General features: G+C 44.6%; 2 protein-coding genes across 6 annotated transcripts; both read left to right on the top strand.

Annotated features, from left to right (window-relative positions):
- Positions 1-162: 162 nt before the first annotated feature.
- Positions 163-7,531, top strand: LOC6618572 (LIM domain kinase 1). Of its 3 annotated transcripts, none has more exons than XM_002042795.2 (6): positions 163-355; positions 1,612-2,255; positions 2,634-2,699; positions 2,785-3,982; positions 4,050-5,649; positions 5,708-6,018. In XM_002042795.2, the coding sequence occupies exons 2-6, from the start codon at positions 1,648-1,650 to the stop codon at positions 6,016-6,018; spliced, it is 3,783 nt and encodes a 1,260-aa protein (XP_002042831.2). In that variant the 5' UTR covers positions 163-355; positions 1,612-1,647. The 3 variants fall into 3 exon arrangements, with proteins under 3 accessions (XP_002042831.2, XP_032580376.1, XP_032580377.1); XM_032724485.1 differs by having other exon boundaries at positions 164-392; positions 5,708-7,531; XM_032724486.1 differs by lacking the exon at positions 2,634-2,699 and having other exon boundaries at positions 164-392.
- Positions 7,532-8,724: 1,193 nt separating this feature from the next.
- On the top strand, positions 8,725-19,622 carry LOC6618571 (probable E3 ubiquitin-protein ligase IRF2BPL). Of its 3 annotated transcripts, none has more exons than XM_002042794.2 (4): positions 8,725-10,323; positions 17,881-17,970; positions 18,343-18,980; positions 19,213-19,622. In XM_002042794.2, exons 1-4 carry the CDS (start codon positions 9,351-9,353, stop codon positions 19,351-19,353), a joined length of 1,842 nt encoding a protein of 613 aa, XP_002042830.1. In that variant the 5' UTR covers positions 8,725-9,350; the 3' UTR covers positions 19,354-19,622. The 3 variants fall into 3 exon arrangements, with proteins under 3 accessions (XP_002042830.1, XP_032581211.1, XP_032581212.1); XM_032725320.1 differs by having other exon boundaries at positions 17,836-17,970; XM_032725321.1 differs by lacking the exon at positions 17,881-17,970.
- The last annotated feature ends 298 nt before the right edge of the window (positions 19,623-19,920 follow it).

Raw genomic sequence — 19,920 nt, 5'->3', positions numbered from 1 at the left:
GTTTAGTTCATTATTTTATGTTAGTGACAAACAGCGTGTTTATAATAAAGAATAATAAAGATCTTTTTATTACGGATTAAATACATTTTTAAGTTGTTGGCAGCTAGCCGATAGTTGTGGGATTCTTGAATGACAGTCCTACGGTCACACTGGCTGAATTGTATTTTATTTTGTGTAGTTTTGTTGTTGTTTTGTTTATTATGCATTTCTTTTTTATTGTTTGAGTTCGCGAGCTGTGCGTCGCGTCGGCATTTAAACAAAATCCGCGGCATTTCGGTAGTTGCGATTAATAATTACTTGGCGGGAATTGCAGTCAAATAAGAAATTGGCGAGTAAAAACCAACAAATGTGCAATGTGCGTCAAGTCAATAGCAATACAAACGAACAATTATGTAAGTGTGTGTGTGTGTTTGGTTTAGTTTAGTGTACAAGTCCAGCAAAAAACAATAAAATCTTAGTAAAAAAAACCAGTTGTTGTTGCTGTTGGCTTTGCTAATGTCGTGTTGTTCCCGTTCCCCCACACACATTTTCTAACAGCGCGTGCATGTGTGTGTGTGTGTTTGCAGCACCTGTACGCGCGTGTGTGTGTGCTTCTGCCTCCGCACAGTGGACACATTCATGAATTTTTGAGCCCAAAAATATGCAAATTGCCTGAGTGAATTAATTGACTTAATTAACAAAAATTGAACCGCAAGTTATGATAGCCATAGTTGATTAAACGGAATTAGTTTCTAGCGCGACTAGTGCGACAAATACTCATAATTACTTGACTTATTTTTTACCATTCGCTCCATTCGTAAACCTAGTTTGTCTTATTATATATAATATATATATATGGCTATTAGTCAGGGTGGCACACCCACTCATTTCATTCTCTTCACATCAAAATCACAGCACTGTGATAGAGTTGGCTAAAGTATAAGTTCAAGGGGTTAAGCAGGTGATTAAAGGCACATTAACCCCTAATGGAGCTTGGACTGCACTTAACGCACTGCTCACATGTGTGCCCACTGTGCGCGCGTGTAAGTGTGTGCGTGTGCATTCGTCATTCATTGGCCATGTTTATGCGGGCGGAAGAGGGACGTGCACAACAACTACAGTTAGTTCAGCTGAAGTGCAATTGCGATTGCAGTTGATGCAAAGAGTCGCGATTGTTGTTGCATCAACCGGAGTTTTCACGGTCAATGTTGAGCTATATCCATAAATACACAAACATGCATGTGTATTTGCATATATGTATGTATGTACATATGCATATATCCATGCATTATGCATGCAAGTCGATGATGGAAATCAGGCGGTATAGCGAATTCCGATGGGGGGCAACTGACTCAGGATCGAAGTCTTTATCACTGAACCCTAAACTAATGACTACCGACTCAATTATTTTGCTTTGTTCGGTTATTTTGTTTAGTACGCTAAAATATTTACGGTGCTATCGCTGCGTCAGTATATCATAAAAAAATCACGGAATTTGTTTCTTTATTACTCAACATTGCAGTTTATAGAGTTTTTCGTGACTGCTGGTCTATATTTACTATATTTAATACCTATTCCGTCATCGACTAATACCTTTTTTTAACCCCCCGCCCCCCTGCTCTTTACCCACAGTGCTAACGTGATCGGGCCAAGGCACAAAAACATTCCATGCATCATCAGCAGCGCCTGCGGGCAAATGGCGGACGAGGAGGCACTGGATTGGCCGCGGGATCTGGACCGGTGTCCGGAGGACACTCACCATTGTGCGCCCATTGTCGGGGTCAACTACTGCCACATCCAGAGGAGCCCATCGTGATGGCTCTCGGCCAGCAATGGCACTGCGATTGCTTTCGCTGCTCCGTTTGCGAGGGCCATCTGCACAACTGGTACTTCGAGCGGGAGGGCTTACTGTACTGCCGGGAGGATTACTACGGCCGGTTCGGCGATGCCTGTCAGCAGTGTATGGCCGTTATCACCGGACCCGTCATGGTCGCCGGCGAGCACAAATTCCATCCGGAGTGCTTCTGCTGCACGGCATGCGGCTCCTTCATCGGCGAGGGCGAATCGTACGCCCTTGTCGAACGTTCGAAGCTCTACTGTGGCCAGTGCTATGGCAAACGTTCCTGCCAGCCGGCGGATGACAAGGCGCGGATCACGACGGCCGGCAAGCCGATGCACTCCATCCGGCTGGTCGAGATACCCAAGGACGCCACGCCCGGCCTGAGGGTCGACGGAGTGGCCCTCGACGATGGCTGTCCCACGGTTCGCATTACAGAGTAAGGAATTATCTGAAATTTCTATAATTTACACCAATGAACTCATTGAGATGCATGCGTTAACTTTATTGTTGCACACATCTGTTTCTTGTTGTTTTTTAAAATCTTTTTGCAAAGATCAGATTCGAACCTCTAAGTTGCCTTTGTGTTTTATGTACATATGTTAATTAACTCACCAAGCCAGTTTTTCTCATTTTTTACACGGAAGTCACAAAAATTTTTTTAAAGTATTTTAAGTATTTTTGGTTACAATTTGTACTGAACAAAATCTAGTCTAGTCCTAATTGCCAACTAATTTCGCTGGGGGTTCGTCTTTCGACTCTTTCTTCATTTCCCTAATACATGCTTGCCAAAAACCAAAAAAAAAAACTGAAACAGCTTGTTCTGTAACTTCTTCTTGTGGCTAACCTCGATGGCGGAACAGTGCTGTGGGGCGCCCTATAGGTAACAAATGAGCCTGAGTTGAAAAAAAGCCAACATCTAAGCTAGTAACACTTCGCTAATCTCTAATTTATTTCCCTTTATCCAGAATTGATGTGAATCTTACGAATCTGCATATTGGAGATAGGATATTGGAGGTGAACGGCACACCTGTTAGTGATTCGTCCGTGGAGCAGATCGACAAATTGATACGGAGTAATGAGAAGATGCTTCAGCTGACCGTGGAGCATGATCCGGTGCAGGTGTGCCGCTCCTGCAGCCAAGCGGACATCCAGCGGGCCATGTCGGCGTCCACGTTAATCCTGCCGCTCAGCACATCGGCCTCCAGTGTCGAGGTGGGCAGGGAGCGACTGTACAAGACACCCGGCGAACAGGGCACCAAGGCCAGGAAACTGCGACAAGCCACCAACGCCTCTACGACAATACCACCGGCAGCTGGAGCCACCGCAATGACGCAACTAAAGGAGAAGGAGCGCTGTTCCAGTCTGTCCAAGTTGCTGGATGAACAGCATCAGGCACAACAGCACTCGGCGCATCCCCAGCTCTATGATCTGTCCAGGACGCAATCCTGCCGTGTCGTCCAAAAGCCACAACGAATCTTTCGTGCTTCTGATCTGGTTATAGGAGAGAAGCTAGGCGAGGGCTTCTTTGGCAAGGTTTTCAAGGTGACCCACCGTCAGAGTGGCGAGGTGATGGTCCTCAAAGAACTGCATCGCGCGGATGAGGAGGCCCAGAGGAATTTCATCAAGGAAGTGGCCGTTCTCCGCTTGCTGGACCATCGGCATGTGCTCAAGTTCATTGGTGTTCTGTACAAGGATAAGAAACTGCACATGGTCACGGAGTACGTGGCCGGTGGTTGTCTTAAGGAACTGATCCACGATCCAGCCCACGTACTACCTTGGCCCCAGCGCGTCTGCTTGGCCAGGGATATTGCGTGCGGCATGAGCTATCTGCACTCGATGAACATCATCCATCGCGATTTGAATTCAATGAATTGCCTGGTGCGTGAGGATCGCTCGGTCATAGTGGCGGATTTTGGGCTAGCTCGCAGTGTGGATGCGCCGCGACTGCCAAGTGGCAATATGACGCCCGGCGGCTATGTATCAGGCGCTAACAGCGATGCGCCCATGTCACCGAGTGGAACACTCAGGCGCAGCAAGAGCAGGCAGCGAAGGCAACGTTACACGGTAGTCGGGAATCCCTACTGGATGGCACCCGAGATGATGAAGGGTCTCAAATACGACGAGAAGGTGGACGTCTTCTCCTTTGGCATTATGTTGTGTGAGGTGAGAGATTAAGTTAACATGATTTTATTGACCGAACTCTTTAACTTATTTGCCATTTGCCTTGCAGATCATTGGACGCGTGGAAGCCGATCCGGATTTTATGCCCCGCAATTCGGACTTCAGTCTCAATCAGCAGGAGTTTCGCGAGAAATTCTGCGCTCAGTGCCCGGAGCCCTTCGTTAAAGTAGCCTTCGTGTGCTGTGATCTTAATCCCGATCTGCGTCCGTGTTTCGAAACTCTGCACGTTTGGCTGCTGCGTCTCGCCGATGATCTGGCCGCCGATCGTGTGCCACCTCAGCGCCTTCTCCACGAGATTGAGACCTTTCATGAATTGTACGCCAGCTCTGAGGACGCCTTGTCACCCACCTCCCAGCGCAGCTTAAATAACCTCTATGAGTTGGTCAAGAGTGCGGTGGATTCGAAAATTTCGCCCGTAGAAAAGGAGAACCTTGTGATTAAGCCCCAGGACATACCGAAATCTCCGCATCTCGGCAAGGATTTCTCGCCCAGCGGCGAGAGACTGCGGGATAGTATGCGAGCCAGGCGTCGCCAGCGTTTCTTGGGCGCCCAGGAGGAGCGTCGTAATCTCACGCCCGACACGGAGTCCAAGGAAAGGGCTTTGAAAAAGGCGCTGAAGAAATGTCGCCCGTTTGGCGAAAGAGGTTACCTGGTGGATCTGCGTGCCGGTGCCGAATTGCAGCTAGAGGATGTAAGGGATCTGAACACCTATTCCGATGTGGACTCCAGCTGTGATACTAGCTTAAATTACCATGATGTAAATAATTTGCCAGCAGCGCAAGAGGATGAGAATGCGGGGAAACCGGGCAAGGCGGAACTGCTGGATGAGAGCACAAATAAACCCAACAACCAGGAGTCCCAGCACCATCGCCTGGCCATCGATGATATGCGCACCCGCCTGAATCAGTGCCGCAGCAAATTCGAGCATTTAGAGGAGGCTAGTCGGCGGAACTTCAACCAGTCGCAGCACTCCATGAAGAACTTCTTCAAAACCCCACCGGTGGCCCTTAAGATGTTTCAGCGCCTGGAGCACGAGGCTGCAGCCCTGAATGGTGGCAACAATTGCCCACCGCCACCACCCCGTACGCAGCGCATCAATCAGACGCCCATTTTCGGTCGAAAAAATCCGCCAGTGGCAATCGTGGGGCAAAAGTTACAGCATGCTGAGTCTCTAGAGGATCTGGCCTCCAGCGGAGTTGCCAAGCAGCTGGCCACACCAGCACCCAAACGTAGCAAAGCCACAGCAACGACCAAAGGCGCCCAGATCAGCAATAGCAGCATTGCCAATCCGCCACTTTTCCTGCCGCCCAGCATCAACATTAGTGTCACATTAAATAGCAATGGAAATGTGACCACCACGACCAATACCACTAGTAGTTGTCCACCATCCGCATCAGACTGGCTGCCGAAGAAGCACAAGCTAACGCTGCCACTTTCGTCTGTCCAACAGCAGCGAACGAGCAGCAATCTTCGCCAGCCATTGGGCAATAGCAAAGGGAAGACACTGAAGCCACTGCCCAGTCGCACGGGCACTCAAGGCATCCCCCCAAGCAATTGTGTCTCGCCGACGAGGAGCAGCAGACCCGGATCACCCAGCAAGCATCTGGCCCAGAGGCACACCGCCGCCACGGCCCAGCGACTGACAAATGGTAAGCATTACCAACAATTTTATACAACTCCAGTCTTACCCAAACTTTGCACCTGCAGTGGCCGCCACCCACCAGCAGCAGCATCAACAGCAATCCTCGAAGACGACGCGTCTGAATATCCTGAGTCCGGAAAAGGTGCATCGCCTGGGAGCCCGACTCACCGATCAGAAGCAGAAAATGCGCGAGGAGGCCGCAGCGACGGCCTCGTCCGTCGGAGGAGCCGTATGTGCGGCAGGAACAGCGGCGGGAAGCTTAAATGGTCATCGGACCATCGGATCCTCCGGCACTCCAAATTCGGCGGTCGGTGAACGGAGGAGGCGAGCAGCTCCACCGCCGCCAGTTCGCACGCATTTCAATACGCGATGCTAGCTGGACGAAGTAGCCATACTCTCTATTAACGATTGTCAAGTGTTGTGCGCAGTTTGTTGTGGTTCCACTCAGGAAGCTGTTGTAAGAAGCTCAATGTTCTACGAACAAACTGACGTAATTAGTGTAAATCTTTGAACGATATAACTGTTGTAACTCGTATAAACATTCGCCATTTGTAACGTATGGAATTCAATTTCCATGACATGTAGAGGCACTTTTTTTTTAAATACATAATGCCTTTTAATATGTATATAACTTTAAGAACCAGTGAACTGTGCCGCTGTTATAAACGCAACTGTTATACGCACATAACAAAATCCACATTCCGACGAAAGTGTTTATTTTTTTGATTCCAACATTATATTTTAAGTTTCAACTAAACGAAGGTTAAGTGCCTGTTAGGAATGAGAAACCAATAAGTTGCAATATTTACACAGATTGTATAAACCAAGCGAATAATTATAGTATGTAAGATTACAGGGTAACAACTGTCTCGACTAACCTAAAAAACTGAACTAGAAGCAAAGCTAAGCAAATACTTGTTTAACCCACTATTGTCTGACATAAAGTTATATGGCGAAAGAGATAGCGAAGTACGGATAAAGAGAGAAGGAAGAAACTTGTGCCATGATGTTGAGCGAAAAACGAACGAATCTAAAGAAGAATCCTCGAGAGAGGGAGATCCCACCCGCGAAAAAAAAGACAAAAGAAACGAAAAGAACTTTAACTAGAAAAATTGTGGTTTAAATATTTTTTGATAAACAGCGTATATAAATGTATTTGTATATCTATTCCATAATTATATAGATAAACGTATTCCATGTTAGTGCTTAAATCTAATTTATTTATCGATTCTCGACCCATCCACCCCGTTCCCTCATTCCAAGAACAATAATTAACAATGCTAAGAAACAAACTTTTTTGTATTGACGAGGATAAGTCTAACTCCTATACCTAAATATATAAGAATGTTTTTGCTCAAAGGCAATTTTAGTTGTAATTGATATAAACACACGCTAACTGTTATACAAATGAAACGCACACGCTCAAGCCTAATACTGTTATACTGTGTACTTTATATAGCCATTATATACCTAAACCTATATATAGGATCGAAACGCTTGCAATTAACTGCTTCTATAAGACATTTGAGTCGGGCCCTTGTTATACGGACGTATGCCAGTAGAACAGTGGCCGCGCCGAACCGATCTAGCATTTAACTATCTATATACAACAAATATGTGCGATATTTTTTATATGCAGCTAATGTAATGTGTTGTATTTTGACCCCACTCCACCTTGTAACTACGTTTATACGCCGGCTATTAGAATTGAGAATTTTCGAGGACCTACCTCAAATCTTTATGCCTTTTAACAGTTGAACAGATATAATCAGTATAGCAACATTATCTACCCACTTGTAAATAAGTTTATAAATAATACAGTTTTTGTTGCCTACTTATTCGGACGTCGAGAGGTCTGTAATTACAAATAAAGCTTGTGTATAAACGTAGTTCATAGATTCTCTTTTGATTTTAATCTTAAACCATTTTTTTGTTAATAAAAGAGGAAATTAAAAAAAAAAAATTTAAGCTTTGCATTGCCTTTATTGCGGAATTTTAATTTTGTAACAATTTAAAGATTGTTTTTATATCTTTAATTGTGCCAAACATTTTATAAATAAAATCTCAAATGAAATGTTAAGCAGCGTGTACAGTTGTGCGTGCACGGTCATAAACTTATGGCCGGCACTGTGGGGGCGTATGGAAAGGTGGGCGTGTAAGGAAAGGACCCCGTTTACGAGGTCGTTGCTTGTTCGTGTGTTTCTGTATCTGGTGGCTCCTTTTCCGCGTTTCCTTTTAACAGGATGTACGCACAGATACGGAATTTGTCCCAGACCATGGTCGGGAAATCGATTCAGGCCAACAGCCAGGAATACGAACACCAAAGCATTTTAGCCGATACATACATATGTACATATATGCAACGATATGCATATACATACCTGCTTGCAGTTTGTGGTCCTGCGCAGTTCTTTACGGATGTCCTTGTTTTTTTTTTTTTGGTAGGAAAGAGGGCTTTTAATTTCATTAACGGTTACAGAGCTCTGTTAAGTCAGCTGTTCGCCGAGCGAAAGAGACGGAGCATACCAGATTCAAGGTCTACATATCTGTATTCTATGTACAAACGTTCGGTATCTATACGAAAAACGGATGTGTATCCACGAACTTTACATGGTATACTTACTGACGGACTTTCGGGGCAGGACTTCGTCACTGGATTCCGTTTCGTGACTATGACGTGCAGGCACGTACGCAGGCAGCGACGTAGCGCAAAGGGGGTGTCATCAGAATAAATATTATTTGTAATTACTTAAACAGCTAAAATGGGTTATTTTTAAATATTTCTGCATAATATTTGGGCAATATATCAAAAGGTATATACATTAATACGAAATAGTAGAATTACTAAGCTCAAAATAGATGTTAAATTTAAAAAAATTCAAAATTTACTTAGCTCCACTATGGTTGAAGTCTTCGCTATTGTCTCAGTCTCTTTTACAACCCTGGTTGAAGTCCACGGAAAGGTTCGTGTCTCTGATATGTCAGCTTTTCTGGTATTTTCTTGGTTTTTCCCAGTAGAGCAGCGAAGATTTTTTAGTGCATTTCGCCTGGCCCCTGGGGTATATTCGCACATGCCAGCCAAGGCCACACTCTATCAGCAAGCTGTGTGGCGTCCGGTTGCTTTTTCAGTCATTCGTTGCGTCGCTGCGATCTCATCGTTAGTTTTGTTCCTACTCGTTTTTGGCGTCGTCGTACATTTACGTGTCCCGCTTACTCGCGCGCACCCTCTCTCTTTCACTCTGCAGCGCGCGTGCCTAAGTGTGGTGTGTGTGCCTGTGTACGTGCGTGTTGGCGAGCAGCGCGGCGCAGCACAATAGAAAAGAAGAAGCTGAAGCTGAAGGAAAAAACATAAGTGAATTTTTTTCGGGTGGAAGCGCGGTGAAATATGCGTGCGTGCGCGCGTGTGTGTGTGCGTGTGTGCGAAAATCAATACGAAAACATGAATAACAAATGCTAAATAAGAAAAATAGCTACAACGCACAACCGAAAAGAAGCTGAAACAAGAAAAAAGAAAGCGAAAAAAAAAAACGAGAAAATAATAAATAATAGGAATTGGGAAGCCAGCAGGAAGGAACAGTTAGCCATTCCAGTGAGCTAAAACAGCACACACACGCACGAACCCATTTCCAGATCCAGCCCATCCAGGGCTTCCAATTGACAGTTGCCATTTGACAGTTGACAGTTGACAGTTTCCAGAAACGCAGCAGGATGTCGCTGCAAACGAAAAGGCAGCACTGCTATCTGTGCGATTTACCCCGCATGCCATGGGCGATGATCAATGACTTCTCAGAGGCGGTGTGCCGCGGTTGCGTCAACTACGAGGGCGCCGATCGCATCGAGGCGGTGCTGGACGCCGCCCGCCAAATGAAGCGTCTCCATCCCGCCAGCAAACAGCAGCGTTCCCATGAGAACGGCGAAGTGTCCGCCGCTGCAGCGGCAGCCGTCGTCCTACAGCAGCAACAACAGTTACAAGTTGGTCCAGTTCCGGGACAAGGGCCGGGTTCCCATCGCGGCGGTGGTGGCGGCGGTCCACCGGGTGCTCCGCCCGGCAGTGGTGGTCCCGGTCCGTCGGGCGCCGGTTCGCTCAGTTCCCTAGGCAATGCCGTTGCTGCTGCCGCCGCCGCTGCTGCAGTGCATCATCACCATCAGATGCCCTATCAAATGCCAGTGCCACGCATCGGTCCACCACTGGACTATCCAGTTAAGCTTGAGGATGCCCCCGGTGGCGGCGTGCGACCCGTACGCATTTCACACATGACGCCCCACCACCTGCCGCCAAATGCGACCCGCGGCGGTGCACCCGGCGGCGGCGTACCCACCGCCGGCAGTGGCGGTGGCAGCCTACCGCCCGCCCTATCCGTGAATCTAAAGCGTCCGCCCAGCGAGGATGTCGATGTGGACGTAAGCCAGCAGCAACAGCAGTCGGGGCACGGCCTGCCGCCAGATGGCGGCTCTGGCAACTCCCTATCCGCCGGCGGAGGCGTGTCCGGAGGCGGTCCGCCCGGCATCAAACGCAGCGCAATGGACGATCCAACTGGCGTGGGCGGCAGACCGCCATTGACGCGTGGCGAATCCCTGCCAGCGGCGGTCAGCTATGTGCCCGAGCGTCAGCTCAGCGGACTCCGTGATAAGCAGCAGCCGGTCAGAGCGCCCAGTTTCGATGCATCGACCTTCAAAGCAGGTGAGCAAACATGTCATAGATCATTCCATATACTTGGCACAGTACTTACCCAATAGGAAGAACTTTGCTGCGGCAAGTAATGGGGAAATTTTTTATTTGCAGTAGGGATTCGGGGAAAAGCAACACTCTCCTATTTACATTGAAAACTACCTTTCATAATAATTAGAGTAAAGAGATCAGAGTCAACATAAAATGATAGCTTTATAAATGATAGTACAAAACACTATCTACCGCGTTAGAAAACAGATTGGGATAATCGCCTATCAGTGATGGATTTCTTATCAGTTATAGCGATCGGATCGAATCGCCAGTGGGAAATACGCGATATGGCTTGACAAATGGAGTAACCAGGGGGATGTTGTTTCCCAGCCACAGTGAACACTTGATATCTTCTAAAGTTAATTTTATCAAAATATTTTGAATAGAAAACTTTTCGAGGGATGATATTTCAGTTTATTTAGATAGTCAATGGCAAAAAAAAAAAAATTTAAACAATCGAGGATTGTTTAAACAAACAAGGGAGTTAGAGGAAATAATGCTAATTTCAATCTAAATACCAATTTTTTTTCCCGGAAAGCAAGGAAATTTGCTTAAATCCCAAGTTTGAAAAAGCTGGCGCCCACTGTATTTGTTTACCGTTTCTTACCACCACCCCCCCCCCCCTTTTTTTTTTTTAGAAAATGAGCCGTGATCGCGGGATACAGAGCTCTGTCTCTGTCTCGCTCTAGCCTGGATGTGGGTGGAAGGTCGTGGTGGGGGAGTGGGTGGAAGAGAGGCGGCGATATAGTGGCACACATACCGCTTATTCAGGGCAGAGTGAAACGGCGTGATTGCCTGCTCCTTATCTCTCCTTACTGGAAGGCGAGCAAGAAGAAGACTGCGCTTCTCATGTATATGCACACACACATGCACGTTTGCATGGATGATAAGGAGCGTTGTGTCGGAGATTAGATAACTCATTTGCTTATCAGCGCGTCCTTATCGCCTCCCAATGCGTATGTATAACGCACACATACACGCATACGTGCACATGCATGCATGTACATTCAAACAGAAAAAAAGAAGCGTAGAAACGCATTTTGCAACCCTCCGTGGAAAAAAGGGGCTGCTAACCCTTGCCATTAAAAGGCATGCGCACATGCCAATATACATATAGGCAATATACATGTGCTGTACCGCGCACACACACGCAAACAGCTACGTGTTCGTTTACATGCACGTACGTAACAGTCGCAATGCAAAAACAAAAAACGGCGAGAAAAAAAAGCGCAAAAAGCACACGAAAAAAGGGCCGCAGAATGTAATGAAAACAGAGACGTGCAAAAATCGTCGACGCTGACGTTGTAATGTTCTCGCTCACTATCTCTTTCTCTCTCCGTCTTCTGTCGCTTTCCTCTTCTTTCCAAACTGGTTTCGTGCGCTTGTGTTGGTGTGTGTACCTTTTGTTTTTTGTGTTTTTTCTTTCTTGTCTGCGCGCGCAAAACGTCATTAAACTTGTTTTGGTTTTCGCTGCTGCTTCTTCTGCTGTTTCTCCTTTTTACGCTATGCGATAACAAGTTGCACACACACACACACATACGCACACAGTCGAACCTGGGTGTAGATAAATTTTAGTTGGTATACGAATTACGGAACGAGCTGCAGTGACAACAGCAACAAAAAAAGACACTAAAGACAAGATGAAAAAAAACTTTTTCGCTCATACCGATGCCGTCATCAAACAGTGGGGCAAACAATGCTTAACTTGATAAAAAAAAAAACTATTATCATAAGATTGCATTATTTCTATCCTTACACCTTGTTGTTGGACTTAATTTAACTTAATTTTATTTTGCACAAATCTTAAAAATAAAGCCAATAGGACCAATTGCTTTCTCGCAGACAGAAGGCAATAAGAACTTGACAGAAACTAGTTCCAATCATATACGTATGCATTTCTGGAATCTCCCACCTAACGCCCACTGTGCCAATTTCGTTTGTTGTTTTGTATTTACGTTACGCTTCTGCTTCTTCCTTCCTGTGTGTATTCGTTTCATTACCAAAAAAACAGGAAAAAAAACCAACTCGGGTACATATTTATTGCGTCTGTGTATATACTAAAAATATAACAAACATTTTCTGGATGTACAGAGGAAAAATTGTACAAATTGTATGTTACTATATGTATGTTTGTACGTACATACATATGTATGTATATTTTTGTATGTACAAACTGATAAAATGGAACGGCAACGTGCGCGCGCCACCCCCACTCCACACCGCCGCTCATTTGCCCACCTACCACCCTCCCCCTCTTCTTCGTTTCGTTTCATTCAGCGCTTCGTGTTGCCGGCTAAGTGTGTGTGTGTGTATCTAGTTCGTGTGTATGCATTTACTGACTGACCATTCCAATGCGTTCGCCAGGAATTCTGTTCGTGCCTTCGCTTTGTTGATGGGAAGGGAGGTGGGGGGCGGGAGGTAGGGCGGAGTGCATCTCCCTCTCCCACTCCCACTCTCTCGTAATTTAGACATTGCGTGCTAAGTGCAGCTGCAGTGGCGGCAAGTGCGAGCGAGATGGCTAGCTGGAGTGCATGGCCGCTGTTAACCGTTAAAACACGTGAAGTAGCAAAGTCGCCGCCGCTGATTAGATACAGCAGCGGGCATCAGAATATAACCATTGAAAAATTTCAACTTCAATTGCGGTTCTTTACTGTGGGTCATTATGTTTAATTAGAGGTCAGCCGTTTTAAACCAAATAAAAATGTAAAGATATAAGTTTTCAAATATTGCTTAACATTTATTCGAACTATTTAGTAAAATATGAATAAAGCGGTTTTAAGTTCAAGAACCTTAAAAAGTATTTTATTTCCTCTAGTCGTCTAAACAATTCCTTTGGTGAATGAATATAGGATACTTTCGATACCTTTGTTAGGGTATCTAGAGCTTTACCCATTTCATTTGCCATTCTAGGGTTTGGCACTTGGTCTATGTGTGGAAGATAAGCGATTAACTTATCGGCGGAGATTGCGCCATCGACCATATCTAATCGTAACTGCGGGACCCGACCATGTGGTTAATTGATAAGCCAAACAACTGCTCGATAAGGAGGAGCTAGGCCCCAAAACATAAGACCCAAAAAACAAACAGACGGAAAGAGCAGCGGCGATATGATATGCATTAGCCGGTTTTTGTTAAATGATCGTTTATTGATGGATAGATATCGGAATCGAATTATAACAGCGTTTACTTATCACAGTTGGGGACACTTTTGATGATAATAGTCTTGGGGTTTTCTCAGTTTTATTTTTAAGTTTATAGGATTAGACGTTGGAATTGTGATATCTCGATCTTTTATTGGTCTAAAATATCATACCGATCATCCCGATTTGTGTGACGGTGTGTTGATAAGCTCTTGTTCCGCCCGATAGCCAGCCGCCGACATGGAGATAAGAAAAGCAATCTAGACGGATTCCGATGGAAAAAGTATGACTTACTCGAGAGTACAGGGTACACAAAACACCGCGCTTCGTTTCCCACTTTCCAATTCCCCATTTGCACTTCCAATTCCACTTTCGTTTGCTCGTGGGGCCGCTCTTGATACTCAGTACACACAGCTGTTTTGTTTATCTTATCTAATTGTTAAGTGGACTGGGTTCCTCAGTCTATCTTATCAACTCTTATCAGCTCAACCACGGCCAACTTTGACTGATAACGCCGCGTTGTACCGGGTCGCTATATTCAATTTGAGCGGTATCATGCCCGCCCATGCACCCTGTAGCACATTTGTTTATTTTTCATTAGATCTTCTGTGTTTTGTTCAAATTTTCTTTTTAACTACATTGAATAAACACAAATAAACGAGGGCTGAGGCTTTTTTCCTTTGAAGATGTGCTTTCGGAAACCAATCGATGAAATATTGGATCCACTTAAGAGTATTCCCACTTGGTTGGGCAAAGCTACAATTTATTGTATCGCTGTCCATGATAAGTGTGCATTATACAGTGCGGGTTGTGCTTACAAAGCTTATGAAACTTAATGGGGCTCTTAACATTAAACTTTGTATTTTATTGATTAATGCTTTGATATCGACGAGTTGGAAAAAACTTGTTTGTTAATTTTTAATATTTCCGATTAGTTACCCTATTTATAATTTGCAGAAAAAATGTAGATATGTCTTATAATCAACGAATCATTATAATGTACTTATTGGGTTATTAGGAATTTGTAGTCTTATCAAATAGGGTTAAATACCTATCATCCATAATGGAACTTTGATAAACGATTAGAGCTGATTAGAAATAGAAAAAAATTTAATTAACAAAATATACATACATACTTATAAAGTTATTATTTAGTTAGTACAAAGGGTCATTTAAATTAAATAAAAAATATGATATTATGATATAATCAAATCGAAAAGTTCGATGATTCGCCAGCAATTGCAATTTCTTTCCGTTCCCCGGGAAAAAAATTAGATTTTAATACCCGGCCAAATAGCATTCTAGGGTTGTGAAGAAAAATGGGGTGGGCGAGGGCAAGTGGGCGTGGCCGCCCAATGGGTGTGGTACGATTCGTTTTCATTCATTCGAAGGTGAATAGTGTTTCTATTCCACATATAAACACACCATACACAATATGGTTTCCTTTCTCATATACAACATTGTATTTATTGTTTAGATTTCTCGCCCCGGTTTTCACTACTGGCTCATGACTAAAAATGTGTAATAAATTGTCAAATGATTCATTCTAACAAAGTAGTGCGAAAAAAGAGGAAAAAAAAACGCGGAATATCGAGAAATATTCCATAACCAGGCAAAATGTGTTGAACGGCGAAAAAAGTAAACTAATTCTATAAATAGTTTCATATTCGATACTGGGAACGCATGAGATCGCGCAAATTTGTTTGTTTGTTTCAGCTCCCAATGTATGAAAAACAAATAAACATTGGGGTGCATATCTACATACATACATATGTACATATGTATATCTATATGCACTAAATCACTACATGTGCATGTGTGCTCATATATCTGCGCTGAATAAAGTCGTTTCAAAAATAGATTGCAACGAAGTTGCAGTGAAGTGAAGTTCGACTGCAGTAAACTGAAACTGAATACAGTGGTTCGTTGGAATTAGAATTAGAATGCCTTTTGGAAAAATGCACTAGTGTTGAAAAATGTTAATGACCTAGAACGAAATTTAGTGGCTTTATGGCTAATTCACTTATGCATATACTTTACTGCAGTTTATTGGCCCAACTTTGAATGCAAATTTTATACGATTTTCGTATATTGTGTTCTCGTTCTTTTAGAAAGTAAATACTTATAAAGTCGTACAAAAATATTAAAATGATAAAGCACTGTTATTCGTCCACCCATTCGTGCATTTCGCCCACTGTGCGCCGTGCTTGCAACTGTATGTGGCAGGCTTGCCGTCTCGCTCTATCGCTAGCTATCTCCGCATTCTTCTCAATGGGCCACGCACATGCAACTGCAACTGTGCAACGGCAGCAGTGCGAAAGGGACGGAGAATGCGGTGGTGGATCGGTGTGGTGTGTGGCAGTGGGTGAAGGGGGATAGGCTTTCGCTTTGGCATTTATTGCTGTTGTTCTTCATCTCTTGCATGCAAAATATAAACAAATGCTATAAATACACACGCACACGTACTCTCATGCATACGTGTTGGGGCCACACAACATGCACGACTTTGCCTTGCCTCCCTCTCCCTCTCCCTCTTTGCGCTCCTTCTTGGCGGTTTTCATGTGCTGCTGCTCGCTTCTTCCTCTTCTTCCTTTTCCTTATTCGCCAATTTAGCCAGCGTAAGCAATTTAGCAAGAGCAAATGGAAAAGGAAAAGTAAAAGAAGCAACAGTTTATCAAATAAATAAACATAACAGCACACTCGCCAAATGTGCGAGAGCTTCATTTCGTATGCAGCCCACTGTGCGACGCCGGCAAACTGACAAGCGTCGACATTTGAGCAATGTGCTATCTTCTGTTGGGCATACAAATGAAATTCGCCCTGCCATTCGCCGCTTCTCCTCTACACCATCTTCTGCAGCGCTCTGTTGTGTTTTAATTTTAATTTTTTATTTTCAATATCAAGCAGCTACGCGTGCGCGTGCATTGCATGCGAAAAGAGACCAAATTGAAATCTTGTATAAAAAAGTCAACAAGTTTACAGCGCAATAACAGCTAATTTACAGCGCCTTAACAGCGACGGCGAACAGCGAACACAAAAGCAAGCGAAAAAGAGGTGGAAGAAAAAGAAGAAGCAGCACAGTCAAAACAAATCGGCATATGCATGTATGTATATATGTGTCTGGTGTACATACACATTATTGCATGCTGGCATGCAAAAAATAACAAAACGAGATAGAGAAACCGGCTGGCTGAATGTTCTCTCTCTCCCTCTCGCTCACTCGCACGCCCGCCCGCTTTTCGTGACGTATGCGCAGCAGCAGCAGAACTCGTTTCGTTTCGTTTCATTCCATTCCATTCATTTCGCGTTGCTTCGGCACTTTGCCAACGAGATGGTGAAGAAGGAGAATAAGACGACAGAGCGAAGGCGAAACAAGAGCAACAAAAACAAAGGAGGCAACAAAAAAAAAAAAAACAGCTGTGTGAGCTGCACAGTGGAACAAGAATGACACGCAATCGTATCGTGCCGCTGTGACGTCACATATTCAATGGCCAGCCGGTGAATGAAACTTGTTGTTGCTGTTCTTGTTGTTGGGCCGGCGTTGCCAAGTAATAAGTGAATGTGGATATATGTATGTGCATGTACATATGTACAAGTACATGCTACGTGTTTATATGTGCACAACACAAAACATACATAGAAACATGTTTCGTGCCAAGTTCTAAAATTACACATACAAAACAGCAACAAAATAACGAGCCCAAAAAAAAAAAACAACAATTAATTTTGCACAGAGGCAAGCGCAAAACGAAACATGTGATTAACTCTTTTCGTTGTTTGATTCATTCGCATACAAAATCGAAAGCACAAGTTGAATGAAAACGGGTTTTTCTTTTCCCCAATTCTGCAAGAATTTACCAATTCGCCATTCTATATAGAACACGTTGTAAATGAAGATTTGGAAAATCATTAGAAAAGATTTGGGAGGTCGACTTTGACCGACCATCGCCGATGTCAACGTCAATTATGGATAATTTTGTATGAATAATAGGATAAGCTCTTGATTTATAGGCTGTGCTGTCGTCAGTGGTGATTTTGTGGGTGTGTCGACATACTTATGCATGCCAGTGTATAATAATGTGGCAAAGTGGGGCGCCAAGGCCCATAGTACATTGCACTTGACTCACGAGATTACATGCTCAAGTTTTCATTGTGACCAATGACACATATAAATTGGCAAACCATGACAAGTTCGGTGGAAATCGGTTATTTGTTTATAGTTAAATTTAGTATGAAAATAAGATGCATCGGGAATGGAATATAATCTTATCAACCCTGCGATATCATCAAACTGACATCGAGCTGCCTCTCATTTCTCTCTCTCTCTGTGCAGCCAATCCGATTCCTAATCCGATTCCACACCATCTTCATATTGCAGAGCACATGTCTCCGGCCAGTCGGCGCAATGGATCGAGTCCGCCCTCCGGACCGCTGCCCCCGCGCAGTGTACACTCGCCGAACAGTTCGGGTTAGTTTGCATTCACACAATCGGTTGCGGTTTCATTTAGTAGTTTAGTGCCAACTGCATGAGTGTAAAATACATTTAATACTTCATTTACTTGATTTTTTCATGGTATTAGTTAATATATTTACATATATTTCTGCTTTATAATAATTCTTTTAACACTACTATCTTTAAAACTTCATTGTCATCTTGTGGTCATATCTCGTATTGGTGTTTTATTATTTTCTTTTATTTTCTTTACTTATTTTCTTTATTTATTTTTTTTTTTACTTATTTTTTTTTTTATACTTATTTTCTTTAATTTTCCCATTCTTTTTTGGAACTATAGTTGCTTGCCAAATCTAATTCAATCGATTTGTTTGTCACCTTTTGCAGGTTCCTCGTCAGGACGTCGTTCGTCCGGATCCCGTCACGTGTCCAGCACCACCGTTACCAGCTCCGAAGTGGGCGGCTCGAATCCGGGCCAGGCGGTGGTGGCCGGCGGTCTTGGTGGCGGTGGCGGCGGAGGACCCGGTTCGAATGCAGCCAGCGGCCAACTGGGCGGACCCAGTGGCGGTAGTGGACAGCTGAGCTGTACCAGCGGCGGACCGGGCGGCAGTGCCAGTTCCGGTAGCGGAGGCAATGGAGCCATTGGTCCCGCCTCCATGGCGCCAAATTCGGTGGCCGGCGATGGCAGTCCGGCCGGCGGCAATGGTCCATCCGGCAGCAATGGCAGCGGTGGATCCGTGAATCCTGGACCCGGCAGCAGTGGAAGTCAGGGTGGCGGCGGAGGCGGCACACCGCTGGCCAGCGGCGGCGGTTCGGCCGGCAGCGGCGGTCTCGGCGGAGCTCCGGGCAGCAGTGCCGCCTCGAATTCGGCGGCGGCAGCAGCTGCGGCGGCTGCCCAGAATGCCACGCTGAAGTGCACCCTGTGCCAGGAGCGCTTGGAGGACACGCACTTTGTGCAATGCCCCTCGGTGAATCACCACAAGTTCTGCTTCCCCTGCAGTCGCGAGAGCATCAAACGCCAGAATGTAAGAGAAAGATCTATCTATCGAAACATCTATCTATCCCCTGCAACATACTTATTCATTATCAAGATCCCAAAAAAGCAGACCATTCTGCTAATATAACTTAAGTATCTTTGCTCATCAAACCGTTAGGGGAATTCTGTGTAGTTAAACAATAATGTTGCAGTTGGATTGGTAGCTTATTTTTCATTATGGAATTCCATGCTAACTCTAGATTGTTTCGTTTCCTCAACAGGGACTGGGCAACGAGGTGTACTGCCCCAGCGGCGATCGCTGTCCACTGGCCAACTCGGTGATACCGTGGGCATTCATGCAGGGCGAGATCACCACCATTCTGGGCGAGGAGGTCAAGGTGAAGAAGGAGCGCGAGTCTTAATGTCCATTTTACTGTAAGAAGCTGCGCAGGGCTTTGGAGCACTTTTGAGAGACGACAACACTCCCCGGATAATATATGGCATCCAACACTCGACACTCTCTGTTGGGTCACATTTTAAGGAGCAACTGACATTTTTTTGGCCACGGCGGCGGCATCTCAACAGTAGCATATATAAATGTAAATGCACTGTCTTTGTCCATGACGACCGACCAAATAACAAAAAACAAGAAAACAAAAACAAAACAACAACAATGACAACACAACAACAACAAAACAACAACAAAACAACAACAACACAGCAACAAAACAACAACAACACGGCAACAAAACAACAACAACACAACAACAACAACAACAAAACTACAACACAACAACAACAACAACAACAACAACAACAGCAACAAGGACAACAACAACAGCAACAAGGACAACAAACCTACAAAAACAACAAAACGACATTAAAACCACACTTTTGTAGGTGTAAGCAACAAAAAATTAACAACAGATGATATCACCTAAATGAAATTGCAAATTGTTACCAGCAAAATCAGAAAAACAAATGTAAGC

The sequence above is a fragment of the Drosophila sechellia genome, chromosome X, assembly GCF_004382195.2.
Source record: "Drosophila sechellia strain sech25 chromosome X, ASM438219v1, whole genome shotgun sequence".
In the NCBI taxonomy this organism is placed as follows: Eukaryota; Metazoa; Arthropoda; class Insecta; order Diptera; family Drosophilidae; genus Drosophila; species Drosophila sechellia.
Note: the sequence above shows the minus strand (reverse complement) of the source record. Positions and strands in the feature narration are given on the sequence as shown.

Excerpts from the sequence above, each read along its gene's own strand:
- LOC6618572 (XM_032724485.1), top strand. The coding sequence starts at position 1,648 with ATGCATCATCAGCAGCGCCTGCGGGCAAATGGCGGACGAGGAGGCACT. Across the intron at positions 2,700-2,784 it reads TGCTGTGGGGCGCCCTATAG|AATTGATGTGAATCTTACGA; the intron begins GTAACAAATGAG and ends CCCTTTATCCAG. Across the intron at positions 3,983-4,049 it reads TTGGCATTATGTTGTGTGAG|ATCATTGGACGCGTGGAAGC; the intron begins GTGAGAGATTAA and ends TTTGCCTTGCAG.
- LOC6618571 (XM_032725320.1), top strand. The coding sequence starts at position 9,351 with ATGTCGCTGCAAACGAAAAGGCAGCACTGCTATCTGTGCGATTTACCC. Across the intron at positions 10,324-17,835 it reads TGCATCGACCTTCAAAGCAG|CCAATCCGATTCCTAATCCG; the intron begins GTGAGCAAACAT and ends CTCTCTGTGCAG. Across the intron at positions 17,971-18,342 it reads ACACTCGCCGAACAGTTCGG|GTTCCTCGTCAGGACGTCGT; the intron begins GTTAGTTTGCAT and ends CACCTTTTGCAG.